The sequence below is a fragment of the Suricata suricatta genome, chromosome 9 (genome assembly GCF_006229205.1).
Source record: "Suricata suricatta isolate VVHF042 chromosome 9, meerkat_22Aug2017_6uvM2_HiC, whole genome shotgun sequence".
Taxonomy (NCBI): domain Eukaryota; kingdom Metazoa; phylum Chordata; class Mammalia; order Carnivora; family Herpestidae; genus Suricata; species Suricata suricatta.
Window position 1 is genome coordinate 94,237,741 of NC_043708.1, and position 19,319 is coordinate 94,257,059.

The 19,319-nt window shown below is 37.0% G+C and overlaps 1 protein-coding gene across 1 annotated transcript in view; it reads right to left on the reverse strand.

The window, feature by feature from the left end:
• Positions 1–19,319, reverse strand: part of NEDD4 (NEDD4 E3 ubiquitin protein ligase) — a 138,134-nt gene that overhangs the window by 105,965 nt on the left and 12,850 nt on the right. Inside the window, exons 2-4 of the mRNA XM_029951853.1 lie at positions 14,281–14,354; positions 4,439–4,517; positions 4,295–4,333 (exon numbers count right to left, since the gene is read on the reverse strand). Coding sequence (XP_029807713.1) covers positions 4,295–4,333; positions 4,439–4,517; positions 14,281–14,354 — 192 coding nt within the window. The remainder of the gene's footprint in view (positions 1–4,294; positions 4,334–4,438; positions 4,518–14,280; positions 14,355–19,319) is intronic.

The window sequence follows — 19,319 nt, forward strand, 5'->3', positions numbered from 1 at the left end:
CTGATCTGTCTTCCCTTGTAGGTTAAGAAGTTTTTTTTCCTTGCTGTTTTCATGATTCTTTCCTTGCCTGAGTACTTTGAGAATTTAACTATGATATGCTTTGCTGACAGTCAGTTTTTGTTAAATCTAAAGGGAGTCCTCTGTGCTTCCTGGATTTTGATGGTTGTGTCTTTCCCAGGTTAGGATAGTTTTCCTCTATGATTTGCTCACATAAACCTTTTTAACCTTTTTTCTCTTTCTTCATCTTTCAGGACCCTATGATTCGGATCTTCCTTTTTACTGAGTCACTGAGGTCTCTAGCTCGTAAGTCATGCTCTTTTGACTTAGTTTCTTTCTGTTTCTGCTTCATTGTTCTCCATAAGTTTGTCTTTCATATTGCTGATTTGCTGCTCTGCCTCATCCATACTTGCCACTGTGGCATCCTTTTGAGATTGCAGCTCAGTTAGGGCATTTTTTATTTCATCCTGACTAGCTTTTACTTCTTTTATATCCACAGAAAGGGATTCTAATCTATTTTCAACCCCAGCTAGTATTCTTAGTATCATGATACTAAATTCTGGCTCAGACATCTTGTGTGTATCTGTATTAAGTCCCTGGCTGTCATTTCTTCCTGTTCTTTCTTTTGGGCTGAATTCCTTCGTTTCATCATTTTGAAGGAAGAAAATGAACTAATGAGGTAAAAAATTAAAGTTAAAAAATGAAAAACAACACACAAAAAATCAAATAAAGTATGCTATATCCTAGGTGTGTTTTGTTCTGGTCATTGAAAGGAGCTTGATTGTAGAAAAAGGAGAAAGATAAGAAAAGAAAAAAAAGTAAAACAGGAAAAAAAAAGGAAAATGTTTGAAAATCTGAAAAAATGAATACAATGAAACAGAATAAAATGAAATGAACTTAAATCAGAAAATGAAAAATTTACAAAAAAGTAAATATAGTAGAAAACATTTTTTAATTTTTTAATAAAAATGGAAAATAAAATCTTTATTCTGTATTTAAGAAAAGAAAAAAATTGAATAGATGGACCAGTGAACAGACTGAAATATGACTGAAATTACATTGATTTCCTCTAGAAGTCAAACTATGCACTTTTAGACCATAAACTAAGCAGGCTGAGAGATGTGTGGTGTTCCCAAAGTACAAGTTGGCCCAGTTGGGTGGGGCTTGGTGTAGCGACTCTGTTCTCCACCGGATGGAGCCACTTAGCTTAGTTGGGTGGATTGTTGTGTCACATGTAGGCATATATTCCCATGCACAGGAGGGTTGAAAATGGCATCACCCAGTTACCCAGTCTCTAATATCAGAACTCTGTGCACTCCTCAATAGGCAGTCGAGCACCACCCCCCTTTGTCTCCAGCTTCTGTCTACCCCCTGCTTATACACTGTCCATGACCAAGCTGTCAGGCTGCCAGGTGGCACCTCCCTCTTTTTTTCAGCTGTGGCTATGTTTCCCAAAACCTCACTTCTCAGGGACTGTGGCTTCTAACCCTTAAGCGAAAATCTCACCAAGCAATAGCTGGGCGCCCACCTGCCCCCAGGAACATTCATGAGACCATGCTGCTGCTGATGCTCAAGAGACTGCAGCTGGGTGCCAGTCGGCCCCAGAAAAAGTTCACATGATCATATAGTAACACCATTTCAGGAATTATGGTAAATTACAACACACACCTGGCACCAGGCTTCATCCTTAATGCCCTTGTTCCAACACCAGAGAATGTGGCTGTTCCCCAGGATCCACTGGGACCTTTGCCTGTGGGGTGGCCACAAGGCCTCTACCAAATATCCTCCCAGCAGGGGAACTACCTCTCTCTGTGTGTCCCAAGGACCCATCGCACCTTGCTCTGCTCCTGGGGCTTCACCCTTCCCACCAGAGCACCACCACATATCAAGCTGCAGAGTTTCAGACTCTGCGCTCCCCCTGTTTACAGAATCTGAATGGAATTTAGGCCCTCTCCTTTCTCCCTTTTTTATTCAGTCCCTTGCAAACTCTTTCTTTTCTCTCCTACTGCTTTTGGTGGGGACGGGTGGAATGTTTTCCTATACTCTCACCCCAGTCTCCGTCCTCTCTCCACAAGCAAAACAGCTCTTGCTCTCTATGGCTCCTTTCTCCCTCAGTTCAACTCTCTGCGCCTCATACCTGCTGAGGTCTGTGGTTCTGGTTGTGCAGATTGTTGTGATAATCTTCAAATCAGTTTTCTAGGGGTGCAAGATGGTTTAGTGTTGATCTGGTTGCGTTTCAGGAACAATAGACACACAAAAAAAACTTCCATGCTGTTCTGCCATCTTGGCCCCTCCCCAAGATGCATTTTTAATATTATGTTGTGAGACTCTGGATTCTGCTAAGATCCTTAATACCTTTACAGTTGTTTACAGCATCAGCTTAAGTTCAATGCCCTATTACTGCATCATGGCTAAAAATGGACATGTCAATTTTGTTTTAATTCTTTAAAAAAATAATGAGATAAATATACCTCTAATGTGATAAATAATAAAAAGCTATTTTCAATGGAGAAAAGCCAAATAGATTCCCATTGAAATTGGAAACAAGACAAACATCATCCTTATTACAGCTAAACATTATGACAGGAACAGGCTAATGATATGAGTAGGAAAAAAGTGTAAGAGGTACAAAAAAACAATACATTGAAAACACATACATTTCTAAGAAAAACAATAAAATAAGTAAAATAATAGTAATAGTATAAATAAATAAAACACTCAACCACTTGAGAATTTTAAAATTCTCTCCTAAGCAATATTTGTGCCAAACAAGCAATCAAAACCAGAGGTTCCCAAATCTGTAATTTATTCTTGTAAAGGTAAGCCAGAAATTTAGCTTCATTTTTCCCCATATGACTATCCAGTTGACTCAATACCATTTCCTCAAGAATCTAAGATTTCCAAACTGATTTAAAATGCTGTTTTTATGCCATACTAAATAGGGTAAGGGAGATGTCCTTCTCTAAACAAGAAAAACCAGAAGCACTCTAGTTGGTGCTGTTGACTGGATTTTCAGTAACAGCTTCTCAGACATTTGCTTATTTCTTTCTTTCCAATTCACTTTATTAAAACAAGATAAAACAAAGAAAAAAATCTTCAAATGTGGAATAGAGAAGAGTGACTTCTGTTTTCCTCACCAAAGTCTGGTGTCGCACCATAAGAGCCTGCAGAGAGTCTAGTGTTTACGGAATGGTCAGTTACAGTCAACCACTGCTGAAAGCATTAAGTAGGATGAGACTAGATAAATGTGGCAACATGAAGGTCAGCGGTGACCTTAATAAGAGCAGCTTTATTCCAATGACGTGGGTGTGAGTTAGGTTAGAGTAGGTTAAGGAATGCATTAGAGAAGCAGACATGATGGAGACAGGCAACTCTTACAAGAGCATTGGTTATTCAGGTGAACAAAGAAATTTAAGTCCATAACAAAAGGGGAATATGAGGCAAGGCAGTACATTTTAAGGATGGAATGTACAAATGGGAATGATCCGGCAGAGAGGGGAGATGACTGATATGCATCTCTACCATTGCTGGAAGACTGTTAATATTGGCATTAGCAAGGACTCTGACAAATAGGTACAAAGAGACATTGTCAATTTGAGAGCCCTCCTGGGGAGTCTGATATAACTGATTTAGAGTTTGCTTTTGTGGTATAGGGAAGAAGAGTGAGGGGGACAGCAGGAATGTGAATGAAGGGTGTATAAAAAGAAATGCATCTGCTTATTGATGGGCCCTCGCCATCTCCAGTCCAGATCAGTCTATTTAATAGATGACTGTAGAGATGCAAATATTGAGTAAGACTGTCATATAGGCTTTAACCCAGAATTAAAATAGAATAAGATAGGGGCACCCGAGTGGCTCTGTCAGTTAAATGTCCAACTCATGATTTCAGCTCATGTCATGATCTCATGGTTTGTAAGACTGAACCCCATGTTGGGCTCCATGCTGACAGCACAGATCCTGCTTCGGGTTTTCTCCCTCTCTCTCTCTATCCCTCCCCCACTCATGCGTGCTCTCTCTCATGCTCTCAAAACAAACAAACTTTTAAAAAATAGAATAAAATAATTCCAGGTTTATAATTATCTTTCACCTCTTTGTTACCTTACTCATACGTTTTTAATAAGATAAATGGTTCCAGAACCATGTCATTATGGAGATACTGAGATTTAACTTTTTAAAAACTTTTAAAAATCTAGACAAATTCTTGTAAGATACATTTTGGAGTATTATAAATAATAGCATCATTCTAACCTATTGAGAAAAACTTTTGCTGTTTTACTGAAATAAAATACATACTTACTCTGAATAATATTTCTTCATTCCATTTTGGATTCAAAGTCTACAAGACAATAAACATAGTATAACTATTTTTTAAATATTGTTGGCATATAAAAATAAAACAAAGCATATAAAAAAGTTTTTTTTGAATATTGCTAAATCTAACCTTTTTAATGGTTTTCGTTTGCACACTTGTAAAAACTCCATTCATTGGGTCATATAATGTCACTCTCACATAAGGATCACTGTTAAAATAAAAAATATATATATAATAATTGTTGCTTATTTCCAAACTCAGATTGCTCAACCTATAAAAGTCAAAGATTTTTTTCCTTGTTAGCAATTTCTAGAATTATTTCCTACAGTTAAAAGGAAGGGTTGCTTAGGCAGAAGTAAGTAATTATAGTAATTTCTGCATCTTGTTAAAAAAACTAAAGTACCGTGTGAATGAAGTAGACAAAGAATTGGAAAGAAACCTTTTAATCCAATTCAGTGATTTCCAACGTTTTTCAATTTTTGAAAATTTTCAACTTTTATCACATTCTTTCTTCTTTGGGGTTAAGGTGGTTAATTTAATGATTCTCAAGACTAGTTTTGCAAGACCTCAGGTTGTTCCAAGTTATCTCATGGGTATAAACTGTTTTTACTAAATAACACAAAGTGTTTTCAATTCAAAATAACTATGTGTTATGTAAACCCTTCTACAAGGAGGCATGGAAAAGAAATATCTTGTGATATATAAATTTGCAAAACAAAAGACTGTAGACACTTTACCTGTCCATGGCCAAATTTCTCCTACTACTTGGGGATCCCAAGTACTTATGATTCCCCGCTACCAACTCCCTCTCCCATTTCCTCATACAACCTTACTTCTTACTTTAACTGACAATAATCAAAGCCATCAGACCACTCCCAACTCCATGAGTTTATCAGAACTCATCCTTAACCCAGCCTCAGTGACTCAGGTATTGTGGCCCTGTCTGAGGCCAATTCCTCTTTGTACATGTTCCAATCAACTACTCTGGAAACTTCTATCACCTATTTGCATTTCTTTCTTTTATATCTTCAGTTTTTCTTTTGACCTATGTTTTTCTAGTCATATAAATACGTTTTTAAACCACCTTCCCTCTTTAACTCTTCCTCCTTCCTCTAGCAAAGTGATCTAGATCGTCTTTCTTCCCATGTCAAACTTTCCAGGAAAATAATCTGTAATAATAATAATGACTAATATTTATATAGCAATTACTCTGTGCCAGGTATCATTCTAAGCATTTTACATATATTAACTCTTAGAATCCTTATAACTGCCCATGAGTAATGTATGACTATTGTCTTTATTTTGTACAGACAAATAGGTCAAATCATAGCAGATCATACAGCTACTAAGCACAAGAGTAAGAACTGACCCTCAAGCACCTGGCTTCAGAGGCCATGTTCTTAGCCACTATAGTCAACCACCTCCCTTTCTTCATTTCCTCAACCCCCACTGTTCTTCAAAGTCTTAGACTCTGGTTTCTACCTCTTTCTTTCTGACCCATTCCTCTGAAAATGCTCTCTATGCCAATACAGTTGTTGTAACATTATAAGAACAACTTCTTACTACTCCTCATAACTAAAAGATCTAAGAAGAGCTCTGCCCAATTTTTAATTGGCTATTCTATCATATTATTTTTAAATGTAAAAGACCTTTATATGCTGTGAATTAAAGGCTTTCATTCAGATACATGTTTTGAAAATATTTTCTCCCATCTGTGGCTTGCCTTTTCTTTAAAAAATTTTTTTAACATTTTATTTATTTTTGAGACAGAGTATGAATGGGGGAGGGGCAGAGAGAGAGAGGGAGACACAGAATCTGAAGCAGTTTCCAGGCTCTGAGCTATTAGCATAGAGCCCAACAACTCCACTGAACCATGAGATCATGGCCTGAGCTGAAGTCGGCTACTCAACCAATTGAGCTTCCCAGGCACCCCAGCCTTTTCCTTTTCTTAACTGTATCTTTCAAGCAACAAGACTTGTCCATTTCAACACTTTCCTTCCTTTGTGGTTCATACTTTTTGAGTTTCATTCAAGAAATCGTTGTGTACCCCAGTAGAGCACAGAATTTCTATGTGTCCTTGTAGAGGTTTTCTAATTTTAGTTCTTATATTCTGTATAATGTATGATAAGGAGCAAGGTTCATTTTGATCCCTACAGATGACCCACTGTTCCAGTACCACGTACTGACAAGACTATCCTTCTTTTGAATTACCTTAACACTTTTTGTCAAAAAGCAATCAGCCATATATGTGTGTGTGCATTTCTATATTCCTTCTTCTATTCCACTGAACAATATATTTATTCTTATGCCAATGCCACTCTGTTCTGATTACTGTAGCTATATAGTCAGTCTTGAAATTAGGTATCATAGCTTCTCCAATTTTGTTCTTTTATGAAATTGTTTTGGATTATTCTATGTCTTTTGACATTCCATAAAAATAAAAGAATCAGTTTACCAATTTCTTTAAAAGATCATGCTGTGGAGACACCTGGGTGGCTCAGTTGGTTAAGCATCTGAAACTTGATTTTGGCTCAGGTCATGATCTCACAGGGTTGTGAGTTCAAGCCCCATATTGGGCTCTATGCTTTTAGTGTAGAGCCTACTTGAGATTCTCTGTCTCCTCCTCTCTCTGCCCCCTCCCCACTCCATCTTCCCTTTCTCTTTCTCTCTCTCTCAAAATAAATAAATAAACTTTTAAAAAGCCTTGCTATATAAAAAGAAAAATAAAAGATCATGCTGGGATTTTGACTGGGATTATGCCAAATCTAATCAATTTGGAGAGAAATAAAAACTCTAACAATAGCAAATCTTCCAATCCATGAACATAGTACAGTAATCCATTGATTTAGATCTTTGATTTCCCTCAAAATTTTACAGATTTTTAAAAAAATATTTTTGAATGTTTGTTTATTTTTGAGAGAGAGAGAGAGAAATAGAAGAGAGAGAGAGAGAGAGAGAGAGAGAGAGAGAGAGAGAAAGCAAGCACAGGAGCAAATGGCGGAGGCACAGAATCCAAACAGACTCCAGGCTCTGAGCTGTCAGCACAGAGCCCAATGCAGGATTCAAACTCATGAACTATGAGATCATGACCTGAGCCAAACTCGGACACTTAACTGACTGAGCCACCCAGGGGTCCCAATGTTTTAAAGTTTTCAGTGTAAATTTTGTACAAATCTTTTGTTAAAATTATTTCTAAGTTTTTACTTTTTATGCTATTGTAAATAGATATTTTTAAAATTTATTTTCCAATTGTTCATTGATAGGGTATAAAAATATAATCGATTTTAGTATACTAAATTTGTATCTTGTGGCCTTGTACCTTATTAGGTCTAAAAGGTTTTTTGTTGATTCTTTATGGCTTTCCATGTATATGATCAAGTTGTCTGCAAATAAAGGCAGTTTTCTTCCTTTTGGGTCTTGATTACTTTTATTTCTTCTGGCCATATTACACAGCTGGGATATCCAGTATAGTGCTGAATGGACTATACGAGCACAAAACCTTGTCTTATTCCGGAATTTAAGGAGGAAGCATTCAGACTGTCACCACTGAGTACGAAGTTAGCTGTTGTTGTGATGGTGGCTGTGGTTGTTGTTGTTTTCTCACAATAACCTTAAGCAGGTTTAGAGTGTTCCCATCTAGCCCTAGATTGCTAGGAGTTCCTGCCATGAATGAGTGCTAATGATTATTTGCTTTCATTGAAATAGTCATGTGTTTTCCTTTTCTTCTATTAATATAATGAACTATCTTGATTTTTTTTAATGTTTATTTATTTTTGAGAGAAAGAGACAGAGCGTGAGCAGGGAAGGGGCAGAGAGAGAGAGGGAGACATAAAAACTGAAGCAGGTTCCAGGCTCTGGTCTGTCAGCACAGAGCTCAACATGGAGCTTGAACTCACGAACCATGAGATCATGACCTGCGCCAAAGTCAGAAGCTTAACCAGCTGAGCCATCCAGATAGCCCTGGATTAATTTTTGGATGTTAAAGGAATCCTACATTTTATTCTTATCTTGCTGAGATTTTTTTTTCTTTTATCATGAACTGGTATTGGATTTGTGAAATGTACTTTACATACTACTGAAGTGATGATGTGTTTTTATTTCTGTACCATACTAATATGATGAATTGCATTGATATTTTTTTTAATGTTTACTTATTTGTGAGAGAGGCAGAGAGAGAGGGAAACAGATGATCCAAAGCAGGATCTGTCCTGACAACAAAGAGCTGATGTGGGGCTCGAACTCATGAGCTCATGACCTGAGCTGAAGTTGAATACTTAACCAACTGAGCTACTCAAGTGCCCCAATAGATTTTTTTTAAAAACCAGATCATGTATTATTATGTGACTAATCATTGAAATCCTTAAGATGAACAGGATGCTGCAACAGCTGTCCTCTTGGGTTTAGGTGTTGTTTCTTCACAGAATCCATGCTTGAATCTACTGGTATACAATTTTTAGGTGTCTCATTCAACCAGTCCCTGTGGTATTTCATCTTTTAGCCTTGGGACTCCATTATACTTTCTCTTCCACTTGGCAGGTCAGCCACATTTGCCACAGGTCAACTTCTGAAGGCGGTAGGCCTTATATCAACAATAGGGGCACACTATGTGTATGTACCCAATTGTAATGCTATCCAAATGATGACATACTCTTTGTCATCTTGTTTCTGTGGCCAAGACTAAAGAGGCTGGAAGGGAAGGCACTTCCACTATATTCTACATTGATAGATTTTTTTTAAATGTTGAACTAATCTTACATACCTAGGAAAATACCCACCTGGTTATATATTGCTATATATCATTCAATATAGAGCTAGCTATTCAAGCTTTCCATTTCTTCTGTGTTTAATTTTGGTAATTTGTGTCTTTCAATCAAGAATTTTGTCTATTTCATCTAAATTGTGTACAGTTCTTTATTAGCATGAAGTTGTACCCACTGTTTCCTTTCTGTCTTTTTAAATTCCATAGGCTCTATTGCAAGGCCTCTCCTTTCATTCCCATTATAGTAATTTGTGAATTTGTGCCTTCTCTCTTTTGTTCTTGATCAGTTTAGCTAGAAGTTTAAAATTTTTATTGGTCCCTTCAAAAAACAAGCTTTTGACCTCAATGATTTAAAAAAAATTTTTTTAAACATTTATTCAGTTTTGAGAGACAGAGAGAGACAGAGTGAACTGTGAGATTATGACCTGAGCTGAAGTTGGCCACTTAATTGACTGAGCCACCCAGCAGCCCCAACCTCAATGATTTTTTTCTATCACAATGCATGTTCTACTTCACTAATTTCTGTCATTATCTTTATTCTGCTTACTTTGGAATTAATTTGCCCTTCTTCTTCTAAATTCTTAAGATCAAAACTCAAATGGTTCATTTAGATTTTGTTCTTTTTCTAAGTTTGGCATTTCCAATCTATACATTTTCCTCTAAATATTACTTTATCTGCATCCTACAAATTTTAATATTGCTGTATTTCCATTTTCATTCTGTTCAGAATGTTTCCTAATTTCTTTTGTGATTTCTCCTTTGACCCATATTATTTAGAAGAGTTTTACTTTATTTCTAAATATTTGGGGCTTTTCTAAGTATCATAATGTTACTCAGTTATAACTTATTTCCATTGTTCTCAGAGAACTTCCTGTATATAATTTCAATGTTTTCAAAATTCCTGAGACTTGTCCTAACATAATCTATGTGGGTGAATGTAACATGCACACTTGAAAAGAATATGAATGTTGCAGTTGTTTATTGTTTTATGGCCCATCATATTATGGGCTGATAGACTGTAGAGTAGTTCCTATTATCTCATATTGTTCATGCCCTTTGTGTTATGCTCCTCTTAAATGTGGGAAGAACCTATGTATTCTAACCAATACATTGGCAAAAGTGATAAGATGTATGTGACTGTATTACATAAGACTATATATGCATAGAGACCCTTCCTTTGCTAGCTTTGAAAAAGCAAGATGTTAGCTTATGAGCTGCCATACAAAGAAGGTCATGCAGCAAGAAACTTAGGGTGTCCTCTGGCTGACAGTCAGCAAAATTAAAACCCTAAGTCTGGCAGCCTGTAAGAAACTATATGCTATTAATGATCCCATGAGTTTGAAAGTGAACCCTTCCCCAAATAAGCCTCAGATGAGGTCATACCCTTGGCCCGTACCTTGATTGCAGCTCTATGAGACCCTGAAGCAGACAACATAGCTAAAACATGCAAGGATTCAGACCCACAGAAACTATGAAATAATGTGTGCATTGTTTTAAGCGGCTAAGTTTATGGTAATCAGAGTCATGCAGAAATAGATAATACATTTATGGTCTATGGTGGTAAATGTATTATGTCCACTTGAAAGGAATGTATATATGCAGTTGTTAGAAACAGTATTCCTTATGTTGAAGTTGTTCATAATATTGTTTAAATTTATGCTTTTTGTTGATTTTTCTAATCTAGTTGTCTTATCAATTGCTGAGAGAGGTGTTAATGTCTTCATCTATGATTGCAGAATTTTTTATTGGTTCTTTTAATTCTGTCTAGCTTAGCCACATAAATTTTCAAGTTCTGTTAACAGGCAAACATTTATGATTGTTTTATAATTTATTTATGATTTATGATGGTTACAGCCTCCTGGTATTTTTTAATTGTTATGGCATGTCTGCAAATACTTTCTGGTGTTGAAAATCTATTTTATATATTAATGAACTACTTCAGTCTTTTTATGCCTACCATCTGCATGGCATATTTCATTGGATCCATTTTATTTCACCTTAGCTGTGTCTTTATATTTTAAATATATCTTTCATGAACAACATGTAATCTGGTCTGCTTTTCAATCTATTCTAACAACCTCTGACTCTGCCTTATATTTACCTTAGTCTATTTATGTTTAACATTATTATTGATAAGACAATCTAGGTCTACCAATTTATTACTGGTTTTCTATTACTCTCTTCCCCACCCACCCTTTTTTTGATCATTTACTCCTCTTTACTTGGCCTTTTATTTAATTATTTTATTTTTCTGAGGAATTAATTTAAAAATGCCTTTTGTTTTTTTACCTACAAACCTTTACATTATCTTTAGTGGTTTATCTAAGTGTTACAAAACATACCCTTAATTTTTTATTCCACGTACATTTAATATTGTATCACTCTACTAAATAGGTACATAACTGTGTCGAGAAGCAGGAGCTGATGCGTTAAATTAAGAATGTGCAAATCATGATGTCCTGAGTGAGGAGGAATAAATCGCCCACACGGAGTTGACAGGTAGCTCCTCAGCATGTGAGATCCTGCTTTGGAGAAGTGAAAACCTCAGGGTCATTTTGATTGAAGGCAGTTTTAATATACCCATACAAAGGAAGTAAGTCACAAGATTTGTTACTGAGAGGTAACAGGAGGAAACAGGGAATGGGGGGAGAGCAATGAGCCAGAAGAAAGATAGTCTTCCATTACCAGGTCATGAGCGAGTAGGACATAAAGACAGGGTAGCAAGCACCTATTACTTATAAGGCGATAGGGGTGGAGATCACTAACTGTTTGTGGTCTTAACTCTAAGTGGTTATTTTAAAAAGGTGCTCTGGAGAAAGCACAGGGGGAACTTGTAACAGAAATCATAAGCTCAGGTCCTTATCTAAATGTCCAGATTCTGGTTATGAGCAGGGTTGTCATAATGTAAAATGCCCAGGCCACAACTAAATATAGTTGGTTTTTATCATCACAATAACCCATACCCACTTCTGTCCTTTAAGGTATAGTTGTTATATATATTCCATCTACATATAATACAAATCCTGTAAGAAATGTTTTAAGTTGTGATTTAAACAAGGCATATGTTTTTTAAGTTATGATGAAAACAATAGAAAGTTATTTTTCATATTCCCAGATATTTATCATTTCCTTACTCCTTTCTGAGGACCTGAATTTTCATCTATTATCATTCTTTTTTAGCTGAAGAACTTCCTTTAGCTCCTCTTATACTGCAGGTCTGCCAATGATAAAATCTCATAGTTTTCCCTCATCTGAAAGTGTTATTTTGTCATCATCCTGAAGGACATTTTCACTGAATACAGAATTCTGGATCAACAGATGTTATTCTATTGTTCCATTTTCTTCTGGCCTCCACAGTCTCTTGAAAGAAGTCAGCCCCTAACTGAATTGTAGTTCCCATGCAGGTAATATGTCATTTTCTTCTCTTTCTTCTGTCAGGACTTTTCTTTATACTTGGCTTTCAACAGTTTGACTAGTGTGCCTCATTTGTTCCTCTTAGTTTTATCTCGCTTGGGATTTTTGGATACTATTTGTATCTTTCATCAGATTTTGAAAAATTGGCCATTCTCTCTCTCTCTCTCTCTCTCTCTCTCTCTCTCTTTTAGAGAGAGTGTGAATAGGAGAGAAGGGCAGAGGGAGAGAGGGAGAGAATCTGAAGCCTGGCCATTATTTCTTAAAAAATGTTTTGCCTCAGGTCACCTGGGTGACTTAGTCAGTTAACTGTCTGACTCTTGATTTTTGGCTCAGGTCATGAAATCACATTTCATGAGTTCAAGCCCCATGTGTCAGACTCTACACAGACAGTACAGAGCCTACTTAGGATTCTCTCTCTCCCTCTCTCTGCCCTACGCCCACTCACATTCTCTCACTCTATCTCTCAAAATAAATAAATAAACTTAAAAAATATTTTGCCTCCACTACATGTATGTTAGACTGTCTGATATTATCTAACAAATCTCTGAGTCATTGTTCATTATAAAAAATTTTCAATCTTTGTCATTTTCTAATTGGAAAATAATCTCCACTGATCTAATTTTAAGTTCAATTAAGTTTTCCTCTTCATCGGCCTTCTGCTGTCAATTCCAACCAAGACTTTTAATATCAAATAATGTATTTTTCAGTTCTAAAATTATTTTTTATGGTTTCTATCTCATTGCTGAGATTTTCAATCTTTACTGGTATAATATAAAGTATAAGCATGCTATTGAAATATGTTCCATTTTTTTGATTCTTTACAGATCATATTATTTTGGATTATATCCCAAACATTATTAATATTAAGTTGTGGAGTTTCTGGATTCTGGAATTTTTCACTGATGATTTTTGTTTTCTTTTATCATCTAGTTAATTATCTTATTTGGACAAGAACTACAAAATATGTTGCTTGGGCAACAACTCTTATGTCTATTCAGATCTTTTTCTTTATTTTTTTAATTTAAAAATTGTTTTATTCATTATTTTTGAGAGAGAGAGAGAGAGAAAGAGAGACAGAGTGTGAGCATGGGAGGGACAGACAAAGAGGGAGACAGAAGCTGAAGCAGGCTTCAGGTTCTGGGCTGTCAGCACAGAGCCCGATGTGGGGCTTAAACTCACGAACCATGATATCATGACCTGAGGCAAAGTCAGATGCTTAATCAACTGAGCCACCCATGTGCCCCTTAATTTTTTTTCTAAATGTTTATTACTTTTGAGAGAGAGAGAGAGAGAGAGAGAGAGAGAGAGAGAGAGAGAGAGAGAATGTGAGAGGAGGGGGAAGTGGTGGAGAGAGGGAGAAACAGAATTTGAAGCAGACTCCAAGCTCCAAGCTGTCAGCACAGAGCCTGATGTAGGGGTTCGAACCCAGAACCATGAGATCATGACCCAAGTGGAAGTAGGAAGCTTAACCAACTGAGCCATCCAGGGCCCCAGATCCTTTGTCTTTAGTTGAATTGCTTTGAATCTGCTATCACATGTGTGATTCAGGGTCAGCAGATGTCCATAGACACAGTTTGGGAATCTACTCTCTGGGTCTTTCTCTTCCAGAATCCCTACCATTGCTATGTGGTAGTTTAGATACCAACGAATTTAGTAAAACACCAACTGGAAGTATAATCATTCTGCCTTACACAATAATTTACCTATTAATAAGGTTATTCAATTATTCAGGAAACCAAAGTTTAGAAAAAATTAAACAACCAGTGCAGTTATAAAATTACCAACTCAATATACTTACCTAGCTCCCAAGATATCCTTTTTGGCAAGGCCTATTCCAGCTATCACTTTGACCCTTACAATTCGGGAATTTTCCTAAAATACAAAAATTTATATATTATTTTCATGTACTTTATAGCACATCTAAGACACATACCTTTAAATATGTATATCTCAAAGTTTTCAGGATACAAAAATTATTTGTAGGAATCTTTATTAAGAATTAATCTGATTAAAGCTATATGAGAGAAAATTAAAAATTATATTTATATTTGTAGATAACTTGATTATCTACAAAGAAAAGACAAATAAACTAGAGTTAAACTGTTACTTTAAGGGAGGGGAGGAGTCAAGATGGCGGAGAAGAAGTAAGCTCTGTAAACTTCCTCCGCCCCATCTATAGAACTGAGAAGGACATTACTCTTATCTGCAAGAGTGGAAGGAGAAACTATAAACTCCAGAGAGAAGACAACCTCAAAGACGCCTAAGTGAGTGAGTGCGAAGTGGGAAGATTGGAAAACGGGCCAGCCTGAGACGGGCAGGGAAGGTGGGAGCCCCAGCCCAACACAGGATAAGTGCACAGAGCCCCTGAGAGACAAAGGCAAGAGAAAGAGAAACTTAACACACTGATAGTACTGCCTCTAGAGAAGAGATAAAGAACATTTAACCCCGCAGGGAGGGAAGAACTCTCACTCCATATATAACCACTGAGCAGCGCGAATCCGGAACTCGGGTGGCAAAAGACAAAACAGCCCCCATCCCTGAGCTGCAGGGGTGCGCACATCGGCTGAGGCTGCGGGAGCACGCACCTCCGTTCCACAGAGCATCTCGCCTCTGACACTGGCTCCGTGATTCTGGAACCCCAGGTGCCACTGGGTAAAAAACAGCCCCCACTGCTACGTGATCCCAGCAGAGAGTTGGCAGCTGCAGCTGTGGACGTGCACTTCCGCTGTGGCAGCAGTAGTTTCCGGCAGCACACCACGCCTCAGGAAGCAACAGCAAAATCCTGTTGGCGCCAAAAGAAACTGCTCCCTCCCCCTAAAAGATCCCAGCTAAGAAGCCAAGCTCCAAAGCAAGTACATCTCATCTGAGGTAGCATAAAAGTGCATGGACTAGGATTTTGAAGTGAGGCAGGCCTAGAAAATACAGCTTGGCTTGCCCTTGGCACAAGGAGATCAGACTCATAAGAGTGGCCTGCAGCACTTAGTTCCAGCAGAGCTTGAGGTGCCGCCATTCATCCTCCGCAACCACCAAGGCGGGTCTTCCGAGAGCAGCCCCTGAGACCTACCTACACCAAACCACGCCTATCCATGAGGAGGAGCTGCTGCTTTTTTTGTACTTCTTTTTTATTATCATTACCTTTTTTTACTCTTTTTTGAATTTTTTTAAATTTTTACTCTTTATTTCCCTTTTTCCTTTCTCCCTCTTTTTCTTCTCTTGCCATCCAGATATATTCTCCCTTATCTCATCCTTATCTCTCCCTTCAACTGGTTATACACGTTTAGACTGTCCATTGTCCTTTGTTATCTCTGCCCCCCTTTATTTTTTTCTTCTCTTCTGTACTTCTATTTCCTCTCCCTTCCTTTTCTTTTCTTCCTTTCCCCGGTTTAATATGTTTGTTCGTTTGATTTGTCTATGCCTTTGCATGCATTTGTTCCTTATGTGTTTGTCTGTTTTCCTTTTCAGGGCTACCCCAAGAAAAAAGCCAAAGTATGCATGATGGAGATCCCCAAATATCGCTGAGTAGGGAAATAAAATAATCAAAGGTACAAAAAGAGAAACTAAGACACCATTAAAAGAACATTTCCTGAAACAACAGGCCCTAGACGGCCAATAGCCTCCTTTAACAGAGCAATACTAAGAGGTGCACAGTGCACAATGAGCTTTTAAAACTGTCAAGAGACAGAAAACTAGCCAAAAGGACAAAATGAAAGAATTCTTCCCTAAATAAACTCTAGGAAGAAGTCACAGCCACAGAACTGCTCAAAACAGACATAAACAACACACTGAACAAAAATATAAAACAACTGTCATAAAATTAATCACTGGGCTTGAAAAAAGCATCAGAGAGGCTACTGATACAATGATTAGGGACTTTCAAAATAGGTGTGAGGAGTTTAAAAAAAAGGCTATAAATGAGGTGAATAACAAAATAAAGGTGGCCACTTCACGGATTGAAAAGGCAGAGAGAAGAGTAGGTGAATTAGAAGACACAGTTATAGCAAAAGAGGAAGCCAGAAAAAACAAAAAAGAGAGAAGTTGATCCAGGAGCAGGAAAGGAGAATTCAAGACCTGAGTGCTGAAATTAGGTGATTAACTAGTTGTTACTTAACCTTCTAATTTCTGTATAAGTCTAATTACATGAAACAGAAGTTGGTGTTTTGATTTTTTAATTCGCTTTTCTGTTTTGAGTGTCACTGCAACTACTGTATTGTAAATGATGGAAAATAATTGCATATGTTAAAAAATATGAAACTTTATAGAGGAAAAAAAAAAGGAAAAAAAAAAAAAAGACCTGAGTGCTGGAATCAAATGGAACAACATCCCTATCATAGGAATTCCTGAAGAGGAAGAAAGAGAGAGAGAGGCCCTGAAGGGGTACTAGACCAAATTATAACTGAGAATTTCCCGAATCTGAGCAAAGAAATAGACATTCAAATTCAAGAGGCACAAAGAACCCTTAATACGTAATTTGAATAGACCTTTGGCACAACATATCATAGTGAACCTGGCAAAATATAAAGATAAAGAGAGAATTCTGAAAGCAGCTAAGGAGAAAAGGGCCCTAACATACAAAGGGAAAACTATCAGAGTGGTTACAGGCCTATCTAATGAAACTTGGCAGGCCAGGAAGGAATGGCAGGAAATCTTCAATGTGATTAACAGAAAAATATGCAGCCAAAAATCCTTTTTCCAGCAAGCCTGTCATTCAAAATAGGAGAGATAAAAGTGTTCCCAAATAAACAAAAATTGAGAGAATTCATGACTACCAAACCAGCCCTACAGGAAATCCTAAGAGAGACTCTATAAGGGAAATGTTGCAAATAATACAAGGTAACAGAGACACCACTACAAACATGAACTCTACAAAGAACACAATGAATCTAAACCCACATTTTTCAATAATAACACTGAATGTAAATATACTGAATGCTCAAACCAAATGACACAGGGTAGCAGAATGGATTAAAAAAAAAAAATCCATCTATTTGCTGTCTACAAGAGACTCATTTTAGACCTGAAGATACCTTCAGGTTGAAAGTAAATGGATGGAGAAATATCTATCATGTGACTGGAAGCCAAAAGAAAGCCAGAGTAGCCATACTTATATCAGACAAACTGGACTTTAAAGTAAAGGCAGTAACAAAAGATGAAGGAGAACATTGTATAATAATTACAGGGTCTCTCCATCAGGAAGAGCTAACAATTATAAACATCTATGTACCAAATTCGGGATCACCCAAATACATAAAACAATTAATCACAGACAGAAACAATCTTACTAATAAGAATGTGCTAATTGCAGGGGACTTTAATACCCCACTTACAACAATGGATAGATCAACCAGACAGAAAATCACTAAAGAAACAATGGACCTGAACGACACATTGGAACAGATGAAATTGACAGATATATTTAGAACTCTGCATCCTGAAGGTAGGGAATTCACCTTCTTCTCGAGTGCACATGGCACATTCTCCAAGACTGATCACATACTCAGTCATAAAGCAGCCCTCCATAAATATAAATGAATTAGGATCATACCACGCACACTTTCAGATCACAATGCCATGACACTTGAAATTAACCACAGGAAAATATCTGGAAAACCTCTAAAAATGTGGAGGTTAAAAACCACCCTACTAAGAATGAGTGGGCTAATCACGTAATTAAGGAAGAAATTAAAAAATATATGGAAACAAATGAAAACGAAAATACAATCCAAAATCTCTGGGATGCAGCAAAGGCAGTCCTAAGAGGAAGTGTATTGCAATCCAGGCTTATTTCAACAAACTAGAAAAAGCGGAAATTCAAAATCTAACAGAGCACCTAATGGAACTAGAAAGGGAGCAGCAAGAGCACCACAAACCCAGCAGAAGAAAAAAAAAATAAAAATCAGGGCAGAATTAAACAATATAGAACCAAAAAAAACAGTTGAGCAGATCAATGAAACCAAGAGTTGGTTCTTTGAAAAAATAAACAAAATTGATAAACCTCTAGCCAGGCTCCTCGAAAGAAAAGAGATAGCACTCAAATAATCAAAATCATGAAGGAAAATGGATCTATTACAACCAATCCCTTAGAAATACAAGCATTCATTAGAGATTACTATGAAAAACTATAAGGCAACAATCTGGACAATCTAGAAGAAATGGACAAATTCCTAAACACACATGCACTACCAAAATTCAAATAGGAAGAAATAGCATGAATAGACCGATAACCAGTGAAGAAATAGAATCTGTTATCAAAAATGTCCCAATGAATAATAGCCCAGGGCCAGATGGCTTCCCAGGGGAATTCTACCAGACATTTAAAGCAAAGCTCATACCCATTCTTCTCAAACTATTCCAAAAAATAGAAATACAAGGAAAACTTCCAAACTCATTCTACAAAGCCAGCATCATCTTGATACCCAAACCAGACAGAGACCCAGCAAAAAAAAGAGAACTACAGACCAATATCCTTAATGAATGCAGATGCAAAAATACTTAATAAGATACTAGCAAATCAAATTCAACAGCATATAAAAAGAATTATCCATCATGATCAAGTGGGATTCATTCCTGGGATACAGGGCTGGTTCAATACTCGCAAATCCATCTATGTGACACATCACATTAACAAAAGAAAAGATAAAAACCATATGATCCTGTCCATAGATGCAGAAAAAGCATTTGACAAAATACAGCACCCTTTCTTAATAAAAACCCTTGAGAAAGTCGGAATAGAAGGAACTTACTTAAACATTATAAAAGCAATTTATGAAAAGCCCACAGCTAATATCATCCTCAATGGGGAAAAACTGAGAGCTTTCCCCCTGAGATTAGGAACACGAC